This window comes from Tachypleus tridentatus, chromosome 6 (assembly GCF_004210375.1).
Source record: "Tachypleus tridentatus isolate NWPU-2018 chromosome 6, ASM421037v1, whole genome shotgun sequence".
Classification (NCBI taxonomy): domain Eukaryota; kingdom Metazoa; phylum Arthropoda; class Merostomata; order Xiphosura; family Limulidae; genus Tachypleus; species Tachypleus tridentatus.
In genome coordinates this window covers 96,713,329-96,732,014 of record NC_134830.1, presented here as the reverse complement: position 1 = coordinate 96,732,014, position 18,686 = coordinate 96,713,329, and the positions used below count along the sequence as shown (strand labels likewise).

General features: G+C 32.5%; 1 protein-coding gene across 5 annotated transcripts in view; it reads right to left on the bottom strand.

Annotated features, from left to right (window-relative positions):
- The window catches only part of larp (La related protein), a 93,037-nt gene that overhangs the window by 65,149 nt on the left and 9,202 nt on the right, over window positions 1–18,686 (bottom strand). For all 5 annotated transcript variants that reach the window (XM_076506421.1, XM_076506420.1, XM_076506419.1 and 2 more), the window contains 4 exons: window positions 17,322–17,381; window positions 11,032–11,257; window positions 10,674–10,856; window positions 2,222–2,335 (listed from right to left, as the gene is read on the bottom strand). In XM_076506421.1, the coding sequence (XP_076362536.1) occupies window positions 2,222–2,335; window positions 10,674–10,856; window positions 11,032–11,257; window positions 17,322–17,381 (583 nt within the window). The remainder of the gene's footprint in view (window positions 1–2,221; window positions 2,336–10,673; window positions 10,857–11,031; window positions 11,258–17,321; window positions 17,382–18,686) is intronic.

The following is an 18,686-nucleotide window of genomic DNA, read 5'->3' as shown; positions in this document are numbered from 1 at the left end:
AAAAATTTCTAAAAAGTGTCATTTTTTCTTTTTGTTCACTAATTTATGCCAAAAGCAAAGATGAAACTATAAAATTTTGCAAAATGAGAGACAATTTATAAATGTTTATGTCAATAAAACTGATTTCTTAATTTCTTACTAAAGAAAAGTTTCCAAAAAATAAAAAAGGAATACATATAGCTAACACATTGTCCACATATAAAGAATTTTAGCAGAAATGGTGGTAAATTACTTGTTGTGAGGATTCTCTTCACCAACATTAGTTATGTGAAATCATAACAAGTATATTAAAATGTACCAGATTGAAATTTAATAGTTCAGAAGAAAGAAGAAAAAAAAATCTTGGCAAACTCAAAACACAACTGAATATGATTGTGCTTGGGAAAAGAATGAAATTCTTGTACCCAAATGTAAAGTGAAAGTACATTGACTCCTACTGATGGAGAGTTTTACTGCACAATACATCACCTTGTGCTAGTGTAAATTATCTTAAACCACTGTTAAGTTAGTTGGGAATTTTCACTAAACACACTATATGCAAATCTCTCAAGTAGAATATGCAAACTCAAGAGGAAACAGCTGTCTGTATACAGAGATTGGTATTTATTAGAAAAATGGAAGCAATAAATGAATGAAGTCAAATACTTGCAATGCTTGACAACAATGAAAAAGAAAACTATGATCTGAAATTGACAGTATTACTTCATATTGAAAGTTGATTTTGGTTACTTACAAAAAAGAACACTAACCTAGTAAAAATAAAAAAGTGTGCATTTGATATTTTCTAGACCAGAAAGTGCATTTCTAGTACCAAGTGTACACATGCACATCATATTTTAAACATTTAAAATCAAAATAATTCCTACTCTGTTTCAACAGTGTTTATCTCAAACTTACTTTAAAATTTGTACTTTTTCACAAAAAATGCTCAATTGCACTTTTCTATACAACTCTGAGATATTTTACCTGTAAATGTACTTAAAGTCATTACGAGTTGTTAAAATAACATTGTGACATGATGAGAGGGTGAGAAAAAAGCATTCTAATTATAAAACCTCAAACACAGAGGGAAAATCATGAAAGAAACAAGACTTGTTTCATTGCAGTTATCAAGTGATGATGGATAGTAAAATAAAAAATCTATAGTTTGAAGATGGGCAAAACTATCCTAAATAAACTGGGGAGTTGTGTACAGGTTAAGACATCAATCTATGTACAAATGCAAGTTTGAAAACTTTTGCCATTTCTTTCTGTAAATTGCATGAAAAATATTATAGAATGATAATATATTTTGAGTAAGCAAGCAAATATTTGTTTATATGAAAATAAGAATTATTATTTTTACTTACATTTTGAAATTAGACTTGCAAGTGTGAACTAAACTAAAAATATTACAAAAACCATTCCAAAGGTAAATGTCTTTTTCAAATAAACATCTTCAGAAATATTTTGAGCAAATAACACCAATGAAAATGCCTAATCTTCCCACTTTAAACTTTGCTCTACATCCTTAATGTGAAAAAAAACAAATAATTCGAAATTACCAAGACAAAAAATTCCTTTATATTTGGTACAAGTTAGCTCAAGAAACATTAACAAAGAAACAGAGATATAAGATTTTCCAGCACACCCTGATTTAGTACCATATGATGTTTAAGTGTTAGAACAAATACAAAACAAGTGTTGCTCTAAGTGTCAGGAAGCTCAAATCAGAGATTTGGAGAAAAGTACTATGAACAACTACTCACGTGTAACAATCTCTTATTGACTATGTTTACAAACAACCATGGTATTCTAACACACCCCTTGTGATAAACAGAGACTTAAGTATGAAGAAGCATTGTAACTTAAAGATTATTTTCCTTTTATGTGTAGCCAGGCATTGCAAATAATAAACTTTAATGTTTTCTACCATTCAATTATTTACTTTGATAGTACAGCAAAGCAATAAATAATAAAATTTATCATTTTAAAATTCCCCATTACATAACAAAACTAAACCCTCACATATCAAACTAAAATCAGGTTGAGAGCATATGTAGCATAAGTGATTATATATTATAATGAAAAACAATTACACCATGATGTCAACTTATGTTAACTAAGAACATAATTTTTTTTTGTATCAAATCCATGGGATTTAACTTGCTATATTATCCACAAGTTCTTCCTAAACTTTATTTTGTACAAAAGAACAACCAATGTTTTAACTTTAACAAACCTCTGCTTCTGTTACTCCAAGCTCTTCCCTGTCCTCTTCCTCTACGTCCCCCTCGATAGCTACGACCTTGACGTACCCCACTTTGTCGTGAATCTTTCTTCCCCGCTTCAGAACCTAGTGATGTTAAAAAAAAAATGACATCCCTTATGCTATCACTTTGTTTCCAAATACATTTCAATATAAGCAGGATAGATACTTTTTCTTACACTAGTATTAAATTTGCAACACATAGACCACCAACTTTAAAGCTTCAATGCTTACAAATGCCAATTATATCTCAAACATTTCTATACGGTTCCTGCAAAGATTTAGAAAGTGATCTAAACATGATAAAACTATTAGTATACAAATATTTAATAATATTACTGTTATTATTTTTTTTTTCATAAATGTAAAGTGTTCACTATATTAATTCACATAAATTTTATTATAACTATTGAAATATAACAAATATGAATTGCATAACAAGAAGCTTTGTTCTTTTCTTTTGTAATTCTGTAATTCTTTACTTTTTTTTTTTAGAATGACTAACATCTTTTATAAAGAGATTTAGGTTGGTTGGTTTGGTGTTTTATGGCACAAAACAACTGGACTGTCTGCAGCAAACATCCAATAACAAGTTAAAATTATGGTTAAAGTAGTAAAATTCATAAAAGAAAATTAAGGTAAAACAAAACAAAGTTTAATTTTCAAATTAAAAGTACAAATAGCATTAAAACCAATTTTTACATCTAGTCTACAGCAGTAAGAGAAAAACTACAGTAATACAAGTTGTAGAGGACTTTCTTTAGTATAATTGTAATTATCATAACTCACCAGGAAGACTAACAGGTAAGTACAAAACCACCAGTCACAAGAAGTTGGCCTTTCCAGCCCTAATTCCAAGTTATTTGATGTTATGGCCATTTTGAGAAAGTAAAGTAATAAAAGTTTTAAAACACTTGTAGCAAAATTTTAATTACAGCTCGCCAGGATGACTAACAGGTAGTTCAAACATCAGCAGTGTTAGTCACCTGAAGCTGGCCTATCCAGTCCCAATTTGGAGTTATTTGACATCACTGCCATTTTCTAATTTCAAATAGAACTAGATGTACTTTGATTCTTAAAATGGAACCACATTAAAAAAGGTTTAATGTATAAATTAAAAAAATTAAATGATATTAAAAATATTAATGGCTGTTAAAAAACTAAAACCTTTATCACGGCAGAGAATGTCACCATCACCAATAACACTGTCTAACGTTATGGACAAACCTTGGGACAGAACATGTTTAAAACGGTGCTGTCATTGAGTCATAATGATGGCAAGAAAGTAAAATGTGGCTTATTTTGATCTGAGTGTTACACAGACTACACACTGGTGCATCAGTTCCAGATAAAAGAAAACAATGAGTTAAAAACTGTGACCAAGTCTAGTTGGAACAACTTCTTTCTAATCCTTAGAGAAGCAAGGTGGCCAAAGTCCAATATAGAGTTTTATTTAGAAATGCTTGTTTTCACATTGCTCACTCCAAGTCTACTGCCAGCTGGCACAGAGCCCAGTCTTGAATACAGGACCATAGTCCATGTATGGAACAAGCACAATGGTAATAGTGCCAGAGCAGATAGAGTTAGATGAGGTGTCGGCGAGCTCATTCCTCTAAATACCAACGTGGCCAGGTATAAAAAAAAACTGGATAGAAGTAGATGTCAACAAGAAATGGGCCAGTCGGTTTTGAATATCGGCGAGAAGAGGGTGTGAACCAACGTTAAGCAATTCCAGGGCCAGTAGAGAACTAAGCAAGTCAGTATAAATAGTGCAGTTTGAGTACTGCTTAACTTCTATGTGATCCAGAGTAAATTAATGGGGTACAGTTCAGCAGTGAACACAGAAGCTGTAGAAGGGATTCTGCACACAACCACCAAACTACAACAAACCATGGCAGAATGGACACAGTCACCTGATTTTGAACCATCCATATAAATATGAATGAAAAGATGGTTCAAAAGATGTTCAGCAAATAGCAGACAGTATTTCCAATCGTGAGTGTCTACTTTTCTCAAATGACTTAAAGATAGGTCACATCTGGGACTGTAATAAGCCATGGTGGAATGTGCTGACCAGTGGATACAGCAATCTACATCTGGATACAAAGGCCAAAAGGAGCAATAGCAAACAGTCTGTTCTGAAAAAGTATGGCCCACCGAGGAAGGAAAACACAACCCCAGGTGGGACGCTCTGGTAAAGAACAAAGTTTTGAAGCATACAGTAAAGACAGTTGCAAATAGCAGAGGTGCAAAGAAGGTTCATGAGACTATGTATAAGTCTCTGAAGTGGGTAAGTGCAGAAAGCCCCAGTGCAGAGCTGAAGTCCTCAGTGATGAATGGGCTCCAGCATCATTAAGGCCAAGGTTATGGCAGAGCCATAGACCAATGATCCATAGTCGGGTTTCGATCAAATAAGAGCAAAATATATCTTTAGCATAAAACATCGATCTGTTCCCCAAGTGGTGGTAGAGAGGACACGGAGGATATTCAGTGCTCTTGCACATTTGATCCGTAGCTGCTTGATGTGTGGAATAAAGATCAGCTTACGGTGAAAGATAAGCCCCAAGAACTTGGTCTCAGGGACAGCAGGCAGCACAACTTCACCAATACGGAGTTCAGGATCAGGGTAAATACCCCATTGGCAGCGAAAGTGCATGCAAACAGTTTTAGAGAGAGAGAATTAGAGCCATTTGCTGTGGTCCACTTCAGTAAACGATTGAGGAAAGTCTGTATCTGCCACTCAAGATACCTCATGTTCGACGACTGACATGAGATGTTAAAGTCATTGACATATAGAGCCTGTTTACAATAGTGAGAGGGAGTTGTTCATTGATGGCATTAAGTTTTATTCTGAAAAGTGTAACACTCAAAACACAGCCCTGAAGGACCCCAAGTTCCTGTAAACAAGAAGAGGAAAGTGTTGAACCCACACGAACTTGAAATCTTCTGTCCATTAAAAAAGTTTTAATAAAAATGGGCAAATGGCTACATAACCCAGAAATATAGAGGTCTCACAAAATACCATACCTTCATGTTGTATCATAAGACTTATCAATGTCAAAGAATACTGATACGAGATGTTGTCATTTGAGAAAGGCTTCTCTGATTGACGTTTCAAGTCGAATCAGCTGGTTCATGGTTGTGTGCTGTTGTCAGAACCCACACTGGATGGCCAACATGAGGTTGTTTGATTCGAGGAACTAAACAAGACAAGCATTAACCATCCTCTCTAAAGTCTTACAAAAACAACTCAAAGCAATTGAACAGTAGTTTGAAGGAATCTTGGAATCCTACCCAGGCTTAGGGACAGGTAGGGCAATAGTCTGGCACCAAGCATCAGGAAAAACATTCTCCTCCCATATGCAGTTAAAAACAATCAGAAGAATACTAAAAGAAGCAGGAGATAGATGGGACAAGCATTTCATAGTGTACATCATCAGGTCTGACTGATGTACTGCCAGACCAATGAAGGGCCAGTTTGAGTTCCACCAGTGTAAAGGAACAATTATAGTCATAGAGACAATCAGCTCGAAAGGAAAGAGGTGATTTTTCTGACCAAATCTTGATGGCTAAGAACATGGAGGAAGAAGCAGAAGTGCTAGATACCCAGCAAAAACTTTCAAGTGGAGTATCAGCAATGCTCTGGGTATCAGCTACTCCTGGTCAGAGAACAAGACCGAGAGGGGGACAGAATTATACTGCCCACTGACCTTTCGAATCTTGTTCCATATGACATTAAAACTGGTGGCAGAAGATATGTTGGTTGTGGACTTAATCCAAGATTCCTTCTGGCTTTGATGTCTTACCCACTGAGCACGTGTACTGGCCCACTGGAATGTTATGCAGTTTGAGAGTGGGGGATATCTACTGAAATTATCCCAAGCCCATTTTTGAGCTTTTCATGCCATGTGGTAGACAGGATTCCATCATGGACAAGGATATTGTGGAAAACGTGTTGAGATTTTAGAAATACATTGAGCAGCTGCCTGTATAATACAGTCGGTTACTGCTGCCACACAGTCATCTATTGATTGCTGACAGATGATGGCAGGATAGTTCTTTAAGAGCAGTGAAAGAAGGCCAGTTTACTTGATCAGACTTCCACTGAGGCACATGGGTCAGGTGGCATCGACCACAGCTAGTCTCCCTCACAATTGTAGGTAAATGATCACTACCTCGTGGATTATTGTCAACCCACCATGAAAAGTGGGAGAATAATGAAGGGGAGCAAACTGAGAAATAAACAGCACTAAAGGACTGACTAAGTGCATGAAAATAAGTATAAGAACCACTACCAAAAGAGAAAGGTTGTGATCATAAAGCATACACTCTATAGAGCAACCCCTCCCACCAATACCAGCACTACCCCAGAGGGGATGATGTCCATTAAAGTCCTCCAGGATTAAAAAGGGAGACAGCAATTGTTCAATGAGAGCATCAAGGGCTGATTGATCATAGGTCTCTTCAGGCAACAGGTAGAAAGAACGAACAGTAATGGTATGATCCAAGGAAACATGGATGGCTATGGCTTCCAAGGGTGTGTCGAGTGGCAAAAACCTGGTGGGCATATGCTGATCAACCAACAGTGCCACCCCTCCATGCACTCGTCCATCACACATCCTGTCATTTGTATACAAAGAAAACTGCGGAAAGGTGACTATATTCGTAGGTTTCAGAAATATTTCTTGTAAGGAAAGACATACAAGATGGTAGCAAGCAATCAGTGCTTTGATGTCATCAAGATTAGAACATAAACCTCAACAGTTTCATTGTATCAAGGTGGCCATTTTCATTTGGGTCAACTGGGCAGGTTTTTGTCGTTGGAACAGGATTCCATCAACTGATGACATGAATGAATGATCGTTTTGCATCTTGGGGGAGGGAGAAGATGTACCCGAGAAAATGCCTGTACCTGGAACAGAGATGGGTGTTGATGTTATTTCATCAACTTTTTTAACCATGGAGGTTAAAATACTTTTCATTTGGTGACACAGAGATCTGTCTGCACTTCCACTGTTGTAGTGGAAGGAAGTGCAGCAGCATAATTCCAAGATGAAGTGGTGAACAGCAAATTTCGAGCTTCAGGGTAAGTAATATTTTGAACAGTTTTCAAACACTGCACCTTTTTTCTTCCAACCATTTAGGGCAAGAACAAAAGTAGGACGGGTGGGAGCCAATGCAACTGATGCAATGAGGATCTGTTTCACACTCATAGGCATCGTGGTCCTTGCCACCACAACAAGTATACATCAAGGAACCCCGACATGACATCTTTGGGTGACTGAACAGCTGACAGCCTTTGAATGCAAGAGTTCACTGTGTTGAGATGTGAATGTTTCCACTAATATGTCTCCAGATCGAAGCTTCTTCACTGACTTTGGAAAGCCAGTAAGTCCCTCCAGTCATTCTGAATAAAAAAGGGGGACATTTGCCCTAAAGGTTTCTCTGAAAGAGAATGTAGGATAAGAAAATGAGGTACAACAGGTGTTACAAGTTGAAAATTGCTGCTCAGAAACTTCAAGACGTGGTTGTTTACCTATAGACTATTTTTTCACTATTTAAAATTTTTTATATGGAAGATCCATAATAATAAAAGGAATATTTTGTTGCCTACTGGCCCCACCCACCATGAAGCCCTATGAGGGGATGCACTAGAATGCAAAACAAGGACACTACAGCAACATCGGGGTTTCAAGAGTACTATACCCAAACACCAGCATCAGATACAATGTCCACAACACCTGTTGAGAACATCCGACACTGGTACTAGGTTGACTGTAGCCCAAGTGGACCAGCCAATTAACCCAAGGGGGGCCACCCCAAGACTGCCCCTCTACAGGAATTCAAGCCCAAAGTGGAGTGTAAGGGTTGGAACCCTCAACTCCCCTTCACAGGCCACCATGTACGGCAAACACATGGATGGATGTTTAAATCACTGAGAAGGTAAATTGAAATAGATTTAGGACTCAGGGAATGTTCCTTTGATGTAAAATGTAATCACAGGAAAAATCTTAGCTCCAGTATAAAGAAATTAAGAATACTGTTAAAATGAGTCACTTCATCATTTCCCAGAAGTTCATATTTTTTAAATGCTGAAAATGACAGAACTTATTATGCAGGTAAATAAATGTACAAAACTTTTAAAAAGAACAAATCCAAAATAAAATACATGATTACCAGCTACAAATTGTTATTGATTAATGTAAAGACAGTTTAATTAACTTTTCATGAATTACTTCACAACAGTATAAATTCAGGTTTTAAATTTCATATTTAATAACCATAACTAAATGCCCACTGCCAAACAAGTTAAAAAAACAAAAATCCTTCAGAGAACATCTTATAGGAAAGAAAGCTGGGAAACCTAGTTAATCGTTCATACCAAAAGTTTAACACGAAAAAAAATAAATTATGTTATACTAAAGAAAAAGAAAAATGTTATTTTACAGTACATGGACAATTTTTTTTTAACAAGAATCGAAAGAAAAGAAAAGGAAGGGGCATAGAAAACAACAGATTTTTGGAAATGAGCATTCTCAAATTACTCTTATAATTTGAAGAAGACAAGAGTAAGATGTATAAAAAGAACAAACAAACCATGTCTATCACTGGACATACTTGCTGGTCAGTTTATTAACAATAAATATACTGAAGTATCCCATGAAGCCAAAAGCAATAAAAGTAACAAAAAAAAAAAAAGAAGATGCTCCAGGAGCTTTTAGAACTAAAATATTTTGAACTAATAAATCTTTAAAAAAAAAACAAAAAAACCATCAGAATCGTATACTACGAACCCAATTTACACTAATAAGTACAGTACAGATATTAACTCTATGGAGGTTGACTTCATCAACTTGTCCTTGTAACCACCACATAATGACAAAATTATACACAACTCTGAGTGAACTACATGAATCTTTGCAAAACTTATTTTAGTACACATTATACTTGTCATATAGAAAAAAAGGTATCTTTACTAAGAATTTTTTTTATTAAATGATTGTCTAAAAATTTAGAAAGTCTGAGTGAAAACATGCTATAAGGGTTTTTCTTTTTATAGAATTGCAACATAAAAAAGCTAGAAAGTTGAGGCTTTTAGTTTTGTAATTTTAACATCTGCTTCCTTCTACTTTTATTCCTTTATCACCGTACTTTGAACCACTTTTAGTAGCATAACAACCAATACATTACCTGACAGGAAAGCAAACAGCTTAGGGTAAACAAAGTATTAAGATACATTACATAACAGTTAAACCACACTTTACATGAGCTAACAAAGGAGTTATGATAAATTGATTTAAGTTTTCTTATGAAATCTAAGTTTTCACGTTTTACTTACTTTTGTTAAAATACATAATAAATAAAAAATATATATAAACAAGAAATTTGTCACTTATCCTAGCCTATTTGTATTTGACAATGTATTCTGACAAGACAACTTTTTCACACTATCTTAGATATCCACAAAATTCAGTTTTGAGATATGCAATTTTTTAATAGAAGACATATCACATACAAGAATGAAATGTCTTTAAACTCAATTTATCTGGCATTCTCTTTCCTTTTGAAATTGAAAAGTTAAAACTATTCTCAAAAAGTTGAGCTACAAACTCTTCTTATGCAAAGTTTATTAGTACTTTGATAATAAAGTAGTTTAATTAAAATTTGAAATGTAATTCTAAAAAAGCCAAGAAACTAAGATATAGAAGGTCATGTACTCCTTTTGAATTTCAGGTATGTTGCAAAAATATCAAATGAAACAAAAATGGGGAAGAGAGAACTTTCACTCAGATGCAGACAGATGTTCAAAATGACTCAAAAGACTAATATTTGGACAAAATTATGTTGTAGATTACTCAAAATACTTTCATTTTGTAAAAGGATTCCAAAAACGTTTTAATTCTGTTCATTGTAGTTAAGTGCAAAGCTACACAATAAGCTATCTGTGCTGTATCCACCATGCATATCAAAACATAGTTTATAAGAATCATAAATTTTCAGACTACTGCTGAGCCACTGGTGGGTCTTTAATCCTAACTATCAGTGAAGTCTCATTTAACTTTATAAATTTTCACCAATGATAAGTTTTATTAATTATTTGCTTAAAAAAATAAGATACAACTAGAAGCATTTTTTGACCTGTTTTATGAAATTAAATACATATTAGATGCTTCAAAGAACTGTTAACACTAATATTATAATCCACCATCAAAATGGTAACAATTCAATACCAGAAACTATTCAGGTTTTTATGTCACGTTTGTATTGTACTATTTCCATAACACAAAGTTCATTAGTGATTAACTTATCAAATACTACATCAATGCACAGTACAAGTTTATCCAAATTACAGTAAACACATTATCTATTCTAGCTTTAAGTCAGTGTTAACATTCCCGTTTTCATACTACTACAGTTGCAATACCTTTTCCTAAAAATGTTTCTTTAGAAGATGCCAATTTTTCTCTACTTTTCTCATCCCTGTTATTGCTCATCTCATCTCCTTTTCGATAACGAGGAGATTTTTGATGGGCAGTTTTTCCCGACTTTCTTCGATCTTGTTTTCCAGGGTCTATATCTAGAGGTACCCACTTTTGCTTGTATCCACCTGAATAAAAACATTATTTTAAAACTTCTGAAAATTATCAAATTGTGTACTTATCACAAAATTATGATGGCTCACCCAGAAAACTGACAACTTGCATACATAAACAATACTAAGTTTTTAATGTACAGAACCATGGTTAAATATGAAGGACAATCACAAAAACAATAAAACTTACTTTTCCGCTTATTGGCTTTTGGTGTGTTACTGGCAGAATCAGTTCCTGGAGCAGAACCTTCATGATTTTCTTTAGCAGAATCATCATCATCTTGTGAATTTTGTGTCACTGGTCCATTCTTTCTACTAGAAAGAGAGGATGAAACCAAAGATCCAACCGAGTCTGATACATTGTCTTGCAGAGTCTGGCTCATCTGATCATCTTGATTCATTTGCCTTTTCAGTCCCTAATTCAGAAAGTTTAAGTCTGTATCATCTCATAATTAACATTACAATTTTAAATTCTTAAAATAATAATACTTGTATACTTTCATGTCGAAGAAGGAGAAAAAGACAATAATGAATGCATAATAACTATTTATCAAAGTAGATTGTATGCAAGTGCAGTATATGTCAACAGAGGGTAGATTACTGAAGAAATAACCAAATGCTGGCTGAAACCAATTCTCACTGGTAGTCAGTACATTTTTCTACCATAAAAATAGTTTTCATAAGCTTTTTCACTTACTTATTTGTTTTCCTCAACATTAATTGTGTTTTAAATTTCTAAAGTGCCAGTTCTTTCACTTTTTTTTAATTAAAACTTGACTAAAAGACAAAAACAACATTAACAATTCAATAAAACACGAATAACATCCATACTTTATTTATTAAACATATACTAACATTCTATCAAATGTTCTTAACTTAAAATTATACAAAAGTATTGTTAACTGCATAAGCAGCAAAGATAAAGAAATTAAGAACATGTAACAAAGTTTCATCTGTATTTATTTGTGGATGATTACATTTTGATCTAGCACTCAACATCAGACTAAAGCTTAAGAGTGCTAACCCAAAAATATATAACATGTGGCAATTACAACTAAACATGTTTACCTCAGTCATCTCTTATCATTGTAATCTTTTATACCACTAGGTCAATCCTGTGCACATATACAAATGGTAGCATAATAGTATTTGACATACACTAATATAAACAGTACTTTGATTTCTTTAAAATTTGAAACAAATATTATCTGCTGCAATTACAACACATGCTAAATTTTTTGTAAACATCCTATTCCCTTCAATTCTGTAAAAACTACGTATTAATTTACTTAAAATGCAATAAAAAATTAAGATATGAGAGATGTATACAACTTAATAATTTACTATATTACTTAACTCTTTTGCTGCAGGCTTGATCAATTCAACCTAAACATTTCCTTAAAGTGACCTTTAGAGTTTCAATACTTTAAAAACAGAAATATTAATGAATATATTTACTAACAAAATTTCCATAAATATATGGAGTTAAAGAGATTTCTATGTTAAGACTAAAAATACCTTTCTTCATTTGAAAAATCACAAATTTCACTTATTTAAATCTCTAAAACATCCTAAATAAATTCAAACATTTTTTTCAGTAAACTTTATACTTTATCCATTATTTCCTCTATCTTAACTCTATACCCATTCAGTCAAATTAATGAACCTCATAATTGCCCCCAAAAACTTCAAAATAAATCCAAGTTATTCTTTTATTCTTTCCAGAATGACTTCAAACTAATACGAAACTACGTCTGTTTTTCCAAATAGCTTTAAACTCAGTAACAATATACATCTGTTTAAATTTTAATGCTTTATTACTATTTGAACCATGTTTAACTGACATTCTCACCATACAGTGTATAAATCACTAGGAATCAAACAGTTTATATTACCTTACCAAACTATGTAATGCAAACATGTTGCTCATGAGTATTTTTCATGGAAGTACCACCAGGGAGAAGTGTTTGGATTTTGCTTTTAAATCATACACAACTCTCTGCATAAAAATGAATCAATGTAAAGAGTTTAAAATTGTATTGAAAAAAACTACTGTTTTTATGTATTAAAAGTGGTATGTTTACCAAAAATATAAGTTTTGTAAGAACTGCAGTTTCTCATTCCTACATTTAACCCTCACATACAGTCCTAGTGAAAGTTGTGTACATATTATGAAGAGTGCACTTTTATTTAAAACTGTTTTATTACAAAGTGATATTTGCACATACCACAGTTATTTTTCAAATAATGTAATACCCAAAGTGTAATATTATACCCAGTGTAATACACTGAATACCCAAAGTATATTTTTTTGTGTGTGGTAAAATTCAATAAATGGTGTACAGATTATGGTTACATACAGATACTGTTGTACACACTATATCCATTATAGTAAGATTTTATCGTATCCAACCTAAAAAGTTTCTATTTTGTATACTTCAGTTACTTTTATGATAATAAACAAAGAATACACACAAAAACAAGAAATATAGTACTTACCCTGTTGTTGCTTTTTGCTATAAAATATTAATGAAACATAACCTACTTTTTTTTTAACTAAAGATACTGCTGCACTAAATCTTTTATTTAATTACATAATGCATCAAAAAACACAAAACACACCAAAAGCAATGTTCCATAAGTCATATAATTTTTCTGGCTTTCTAACTATGCAACATAAAATGCTCAGTTAAATATGTGATGTGTTTCCTGTGGAAATAGTTTGAACAGGAAGCAAAAAGAGAGAAACCTCTGTGTAGAAACATAATATATCAATCGATAAATTGAGAGTTTGGTTTTCTACTTGTTATAAATAAAGTATTAAATATCAGAAAGCTACTGGAAATTTCTTAGAGAGAGGATATAACAGGTGCCTGTGGCAAAATAAGGTCAGATTTTATATTTTGTGGGTCTGTACCAAAGTAAGATTGAAGGCAATAAAAATTATGCTTTTAATGAGTGACAAAAACATTATAAACAATAATTCATATTAACACTTGTATTTTTGGAAGGGTGGTTAAATAAATTATGGAAGAGGAGATGCCTAGAGAGCAAATGTCAATTCTCATACTATGAGAAATTTGCTTTTTTTAAAATTAAGGCCTTATAAATTAAAAACTTAAAACTTACATACCACAATTCAGATTATAAGATACATTCTTCTGCTACATTTATTAGTATGCCATGAAAAGAAAGTTGTTTAATTAACTTTTTAATGCAACTCAGCAGAAAATTGTGAGATGTGGAAAAAGATACTTATAGCAATAGGGTTAATGTGAAATATAAATTATCTTTCAGAAACACACAGTGTCTTGAACTCATTAAAAATTTTAAATTTATTATTAGTTACAAAAGACTAATCTAACTTGAACATTAGTAACCCTAACATTACGAGTAAGCTTAACAACAACTTCTTTCCCTGTTATAAATGCTCTTGGTTAGTACCTAAAATGTGGTTAAAAACTGGATCTTGTTGAATATTATCAGGCTATTTCATATGAAATGTCAGATTTTTGTGTGTGAATTTGAAACGAGTTTTAATGGCTGTAAGAGAAATATCATAAATTTGTCAAAATAATACAGTATATTATCCAGTTTATTTCAAGGTCACTTTATTTTCTTATTTGAAAAACTTATAAATCATATTTATATTTATTTTTCTTACAACAGATAAAACTGATAATTGTGTAATTTTTTGTGTGTGTTCAAGTTTGGTCACAATATGCATTTGGCGATGTCACAGCGAATGAGCACTCAGCACAGTACTAGTTTAGGAGATTTCACTCTGGTGACACAAACACTTAAAAATGAACTTCAGGACTGCCCTCAGACAGCTATTAATGAGGTAGAATTGAAGGTCTTGGATGAAACAGATACCAGCCAAGCCATTAGAGAATTTGCAGACAAACTTAATCTTCATTTGTGAATAGTTTCCTGGTATGTTCAAGCAACTGTTTAGGTGAATAAAAAAACCAATAAAACAAGACAAGACCCCTTACTCGCAACACAGATTATCCATTTCTCCATAAAATTGTAACCTATGATGAAAAATGGATTCTTTACAATGACAAATAATCCCAACAATGGTTAAGTATGAAAAAGCACAAAAACCAGGTATTCACCAGAAGAAGCTTGTGATCAGTGTTTGGTGGTCATCAGCAGGTGTGATCCATTATTAATTCTTACATCCAGGTAAAATAATCACAGCAGAGAAATACAGTTGTTTGAAATTATGGTTTCAAAAGTTGTCATGAAAACATCAAGCAATAAGCAATCACAGTGAACTTCTACTTCTTCATGACAATGCTTGACATCACTTCCCATGCATTATTTTCCAAAAAGTAAATGGACTTCAGCATGAAATTTTACCTTATCAACCATATTCACCACGTCTTTCACCTACAGATCATCTCTTTTTTTTAAACTCTTAGACATTTTTAAAGGAAAAACATTTGCAAACCAAAGGTTAAGTGAAAATAAAAAACTTCATTACATCAAAGGATGTCAATTCTTTAAAGATGACATTTATAAAATTACAACTAGTTGGCAGAAGTGTATTGAGTCTAAAGAAGCTTATTAAAAAAATTAAATGAAAAGATGTATTTGTTTCATATTTTCCTTTAAACATTTGATGATTCATATGCAACAGCCTGATAGAACTACAGAAAACAATGCATGAAGTAGTATTTTTAATAAAGACTTCTGTTCAAGTGTTTTAGTAACCCTACTCTTATTAAGATTCCTAGTCATTTAAAATCAACATTTTGGCCACATATCTTTTACATAATAATAATTTCTTGATGTTGATATTCTCATTTTATGTAAAGGGTAAAATAAACTTCATTTTTCATCCATTGGCAAATGCTTGTTGTCATTTTATAACTTCTAATATAAAAAGTTATCTTTGCATCATTTTTTATTTTATAATTCTAGTTCATATATTTTATCAACATCAAAACAATAATTTTCAGCCTTTGAAAAAAAGAAAGTTTCAACAGCCTTTATTCTGTAGCAAATCTAAAGAGATATGGGATAATGTGTGGTTATCCAAGATTATGACACCACAAAATTACCTAATCCCCACAAAAACGAAAGATATGAGAATCTAATCTGTTAAAAAAAAAATTAACAAAATGATTTGTGACAGGAGAAATAAAAGCCTAGACATGGCGATAATAACCAAAAATAATTTATTAATGCATAAAAGCAAACAGTCAAACAAAATAACAGTGACTAAAATGAGTCTACCTGAACTAATGATACCCAACAATAACTTTTATGATCTAGATACTGAATGTTACAAAGATGGAATGTTCATAGAAAATTTTGGCTCTCTGACAAAAACATTACTTTAAGTTCAACCTGCATCACCCTCAAAAGCCCTAAAAATGAATATCTAAAAACACATTTTCCTTGTAGTTGACAAATCACTTAAATGGTAAGAAAAATCTCCAATCACTGCAAAAGGTACAAGTTATATCCCACTACTGCTAAACATAAGGTTATGGAGGACATAGTGCACATATTCAGAAAATAATAGCACAGTTCCTCAAACAGTCAAATTACAAAGTAACAACTTAGGTTGAATTTATCATGGACCTCTACTAGATACTAGATTTAGGATGTTCCACAACCAGATGTTTGAAAAATGTTTAAATTGTACACATACATATATACCTACAATGGAAAAGTACAATTTTTAGTATATGCATACTACAATTATCTATGTTGTTTTACTTTCCTTTTGTTAAAACATTAAGAAAAACATGCTGCTCTAAACAGAAGAAAAAAAACTTTAATTGGGCTAAAACATTTATCATTATTTAGGAATTGAAATTTACAAATGGTTTTCAAATATCATACCTTGCACATACAAGGTTTTGCATACTACTCAAGTTAGATTATCAATTATAATTGTTTCAATATTCAAACAGGCGAGAAATGCAAAATGACATTTTTTTAATAGCCTGCCAGTACAAAATTCAAACCCTGTACACTTGGTACCCCTCACATATTTCATCACAAAGTCAGAGAGAGAGAGAGAGAGAGAAAGAGAGAGAGAGCAAGAATGATTTCATCTTAGGTATGATTTAGTTTATTCTCTCTATGTGATTACAATATCTCTGTACAACTTCAATTTCTCTATTTTTTCAGGTAAACAATTGAGAAAGGATGAGTTGTCACTTATTATTATTATTATTACGTAACAGACTAGTTATGCAAGTCATTAGGAGGTTCGTATCTTCACTCTTATCTTTAGCTGACTTTATGTCTGATATTAAGTCTATACTCAGGTTCATATTCTTAAAGGCATAGGATAAGCCTTAACCTAGGGTTATTTATCCTAATTCAGTTAAGTTACAAGATGAAAATGAAGCCTTATACCACGAACTATTCTTAAATAAATTATCAAATTTCATTCCATTTACTGCATTTTTTCACTAATTAACATAAGTTCAACTTATTACAAGTTCTACTTACTTCATTCAAATGAACTTCACCTAGTGTAGGCCAATCACTCATGTCTTCAAATTTATTACTCTATAAAATAAAAATAAAAAGTACTGACAACTATCTGTTATTAATAAATTTTCTAACAAATCACATGGTTTACTCAGTTTAAGTCACAACACAACAAAGGATCAATGTATTCATCTGATATCTTTGCTCATAATAAAATTGAAATAAACTGTTGATGCACATTATATTCAAGTACATTGCTATTGTAGTTGCTTTTGTGCAGTTTTTTTTTTTTTTATTTTCGCGCAAAACTACTTGAGGGCTATCTGCACTAGCCATTCCAAATTTAGCAGTGTAAGACTAGAGGGAAGGCAGGTAGTCATCACCACCCACTGCCAACTCTTTTACCAACGAATAGTGGGATTGACTGTGACATTATAATGCCCCAACAGCTGAAAGGGCAAGCATGTTTGGTGCGACCAGGATTTGAACCCGCAACCCTCGGATTATGAGTAGAATGCCTTAACACGCTTGTCCATGCTGGGCGTAGTTGCCTTTGTATGTATAAATACATTTTTTTTTTCCTTTCAGAAAATTGTTCTATTTAGTTTAAGTTCTAAACAGAGCACAACAAGACTTCTTTCTTCCCAATCATTTATTATTATTAAAAACTTCAGTGAACTGACATATTACTCAACTAGTTTTTCAAAATACTTGACACCTGGTGAGGAATTAATAATTGTAATATATTTCCTGAAAACAAAATTTGTAAAAATGGAATCATCATAAACATATCTCAACTGAAAGAAGTTATAATGGTAAGGTACACATAAATGGACTGCCTTTTGTGCAGGAGCACAATTCTTATCTCAAAAATGTTTTAAAGCAATGGAGGCATAATTAGTGTCACCATCCACTACAGTCTAATGTATACCCTCAGTTTATTGGGCAAACACTTCTTGAAGTAGGCTGATAAGTGAACATCTGTTTTATTTTTATAATTCAATTAATATATATATATATATATATTACTGAATGTTAGCAGTTATTTTGTAAGCATCATAGAGTAAGAGATTGAATGTGTCAGTCATTTATTTCTTGGCCAATCTCTACATTCCAAACACTACCATGCTTCATGATTTATCATTTTATGAATGGCAAATTAATATTTTAAGTTATTAGTGCAACCTTCAGAATGTACCTAATAAGGTACTAATCAACAAATAAGAATGACTTCATCTGGAAGATGCAACAGTTTCTCAAATAACATACAAAAGCTTAACAGAAACATGAAATTTGAAAACTTAAAAGAAATATTTCAGCTTTATAGTTGTAGTAATATTTTTTATATACAACAATTTCACCTTTTAAAATTTACAAGGCATA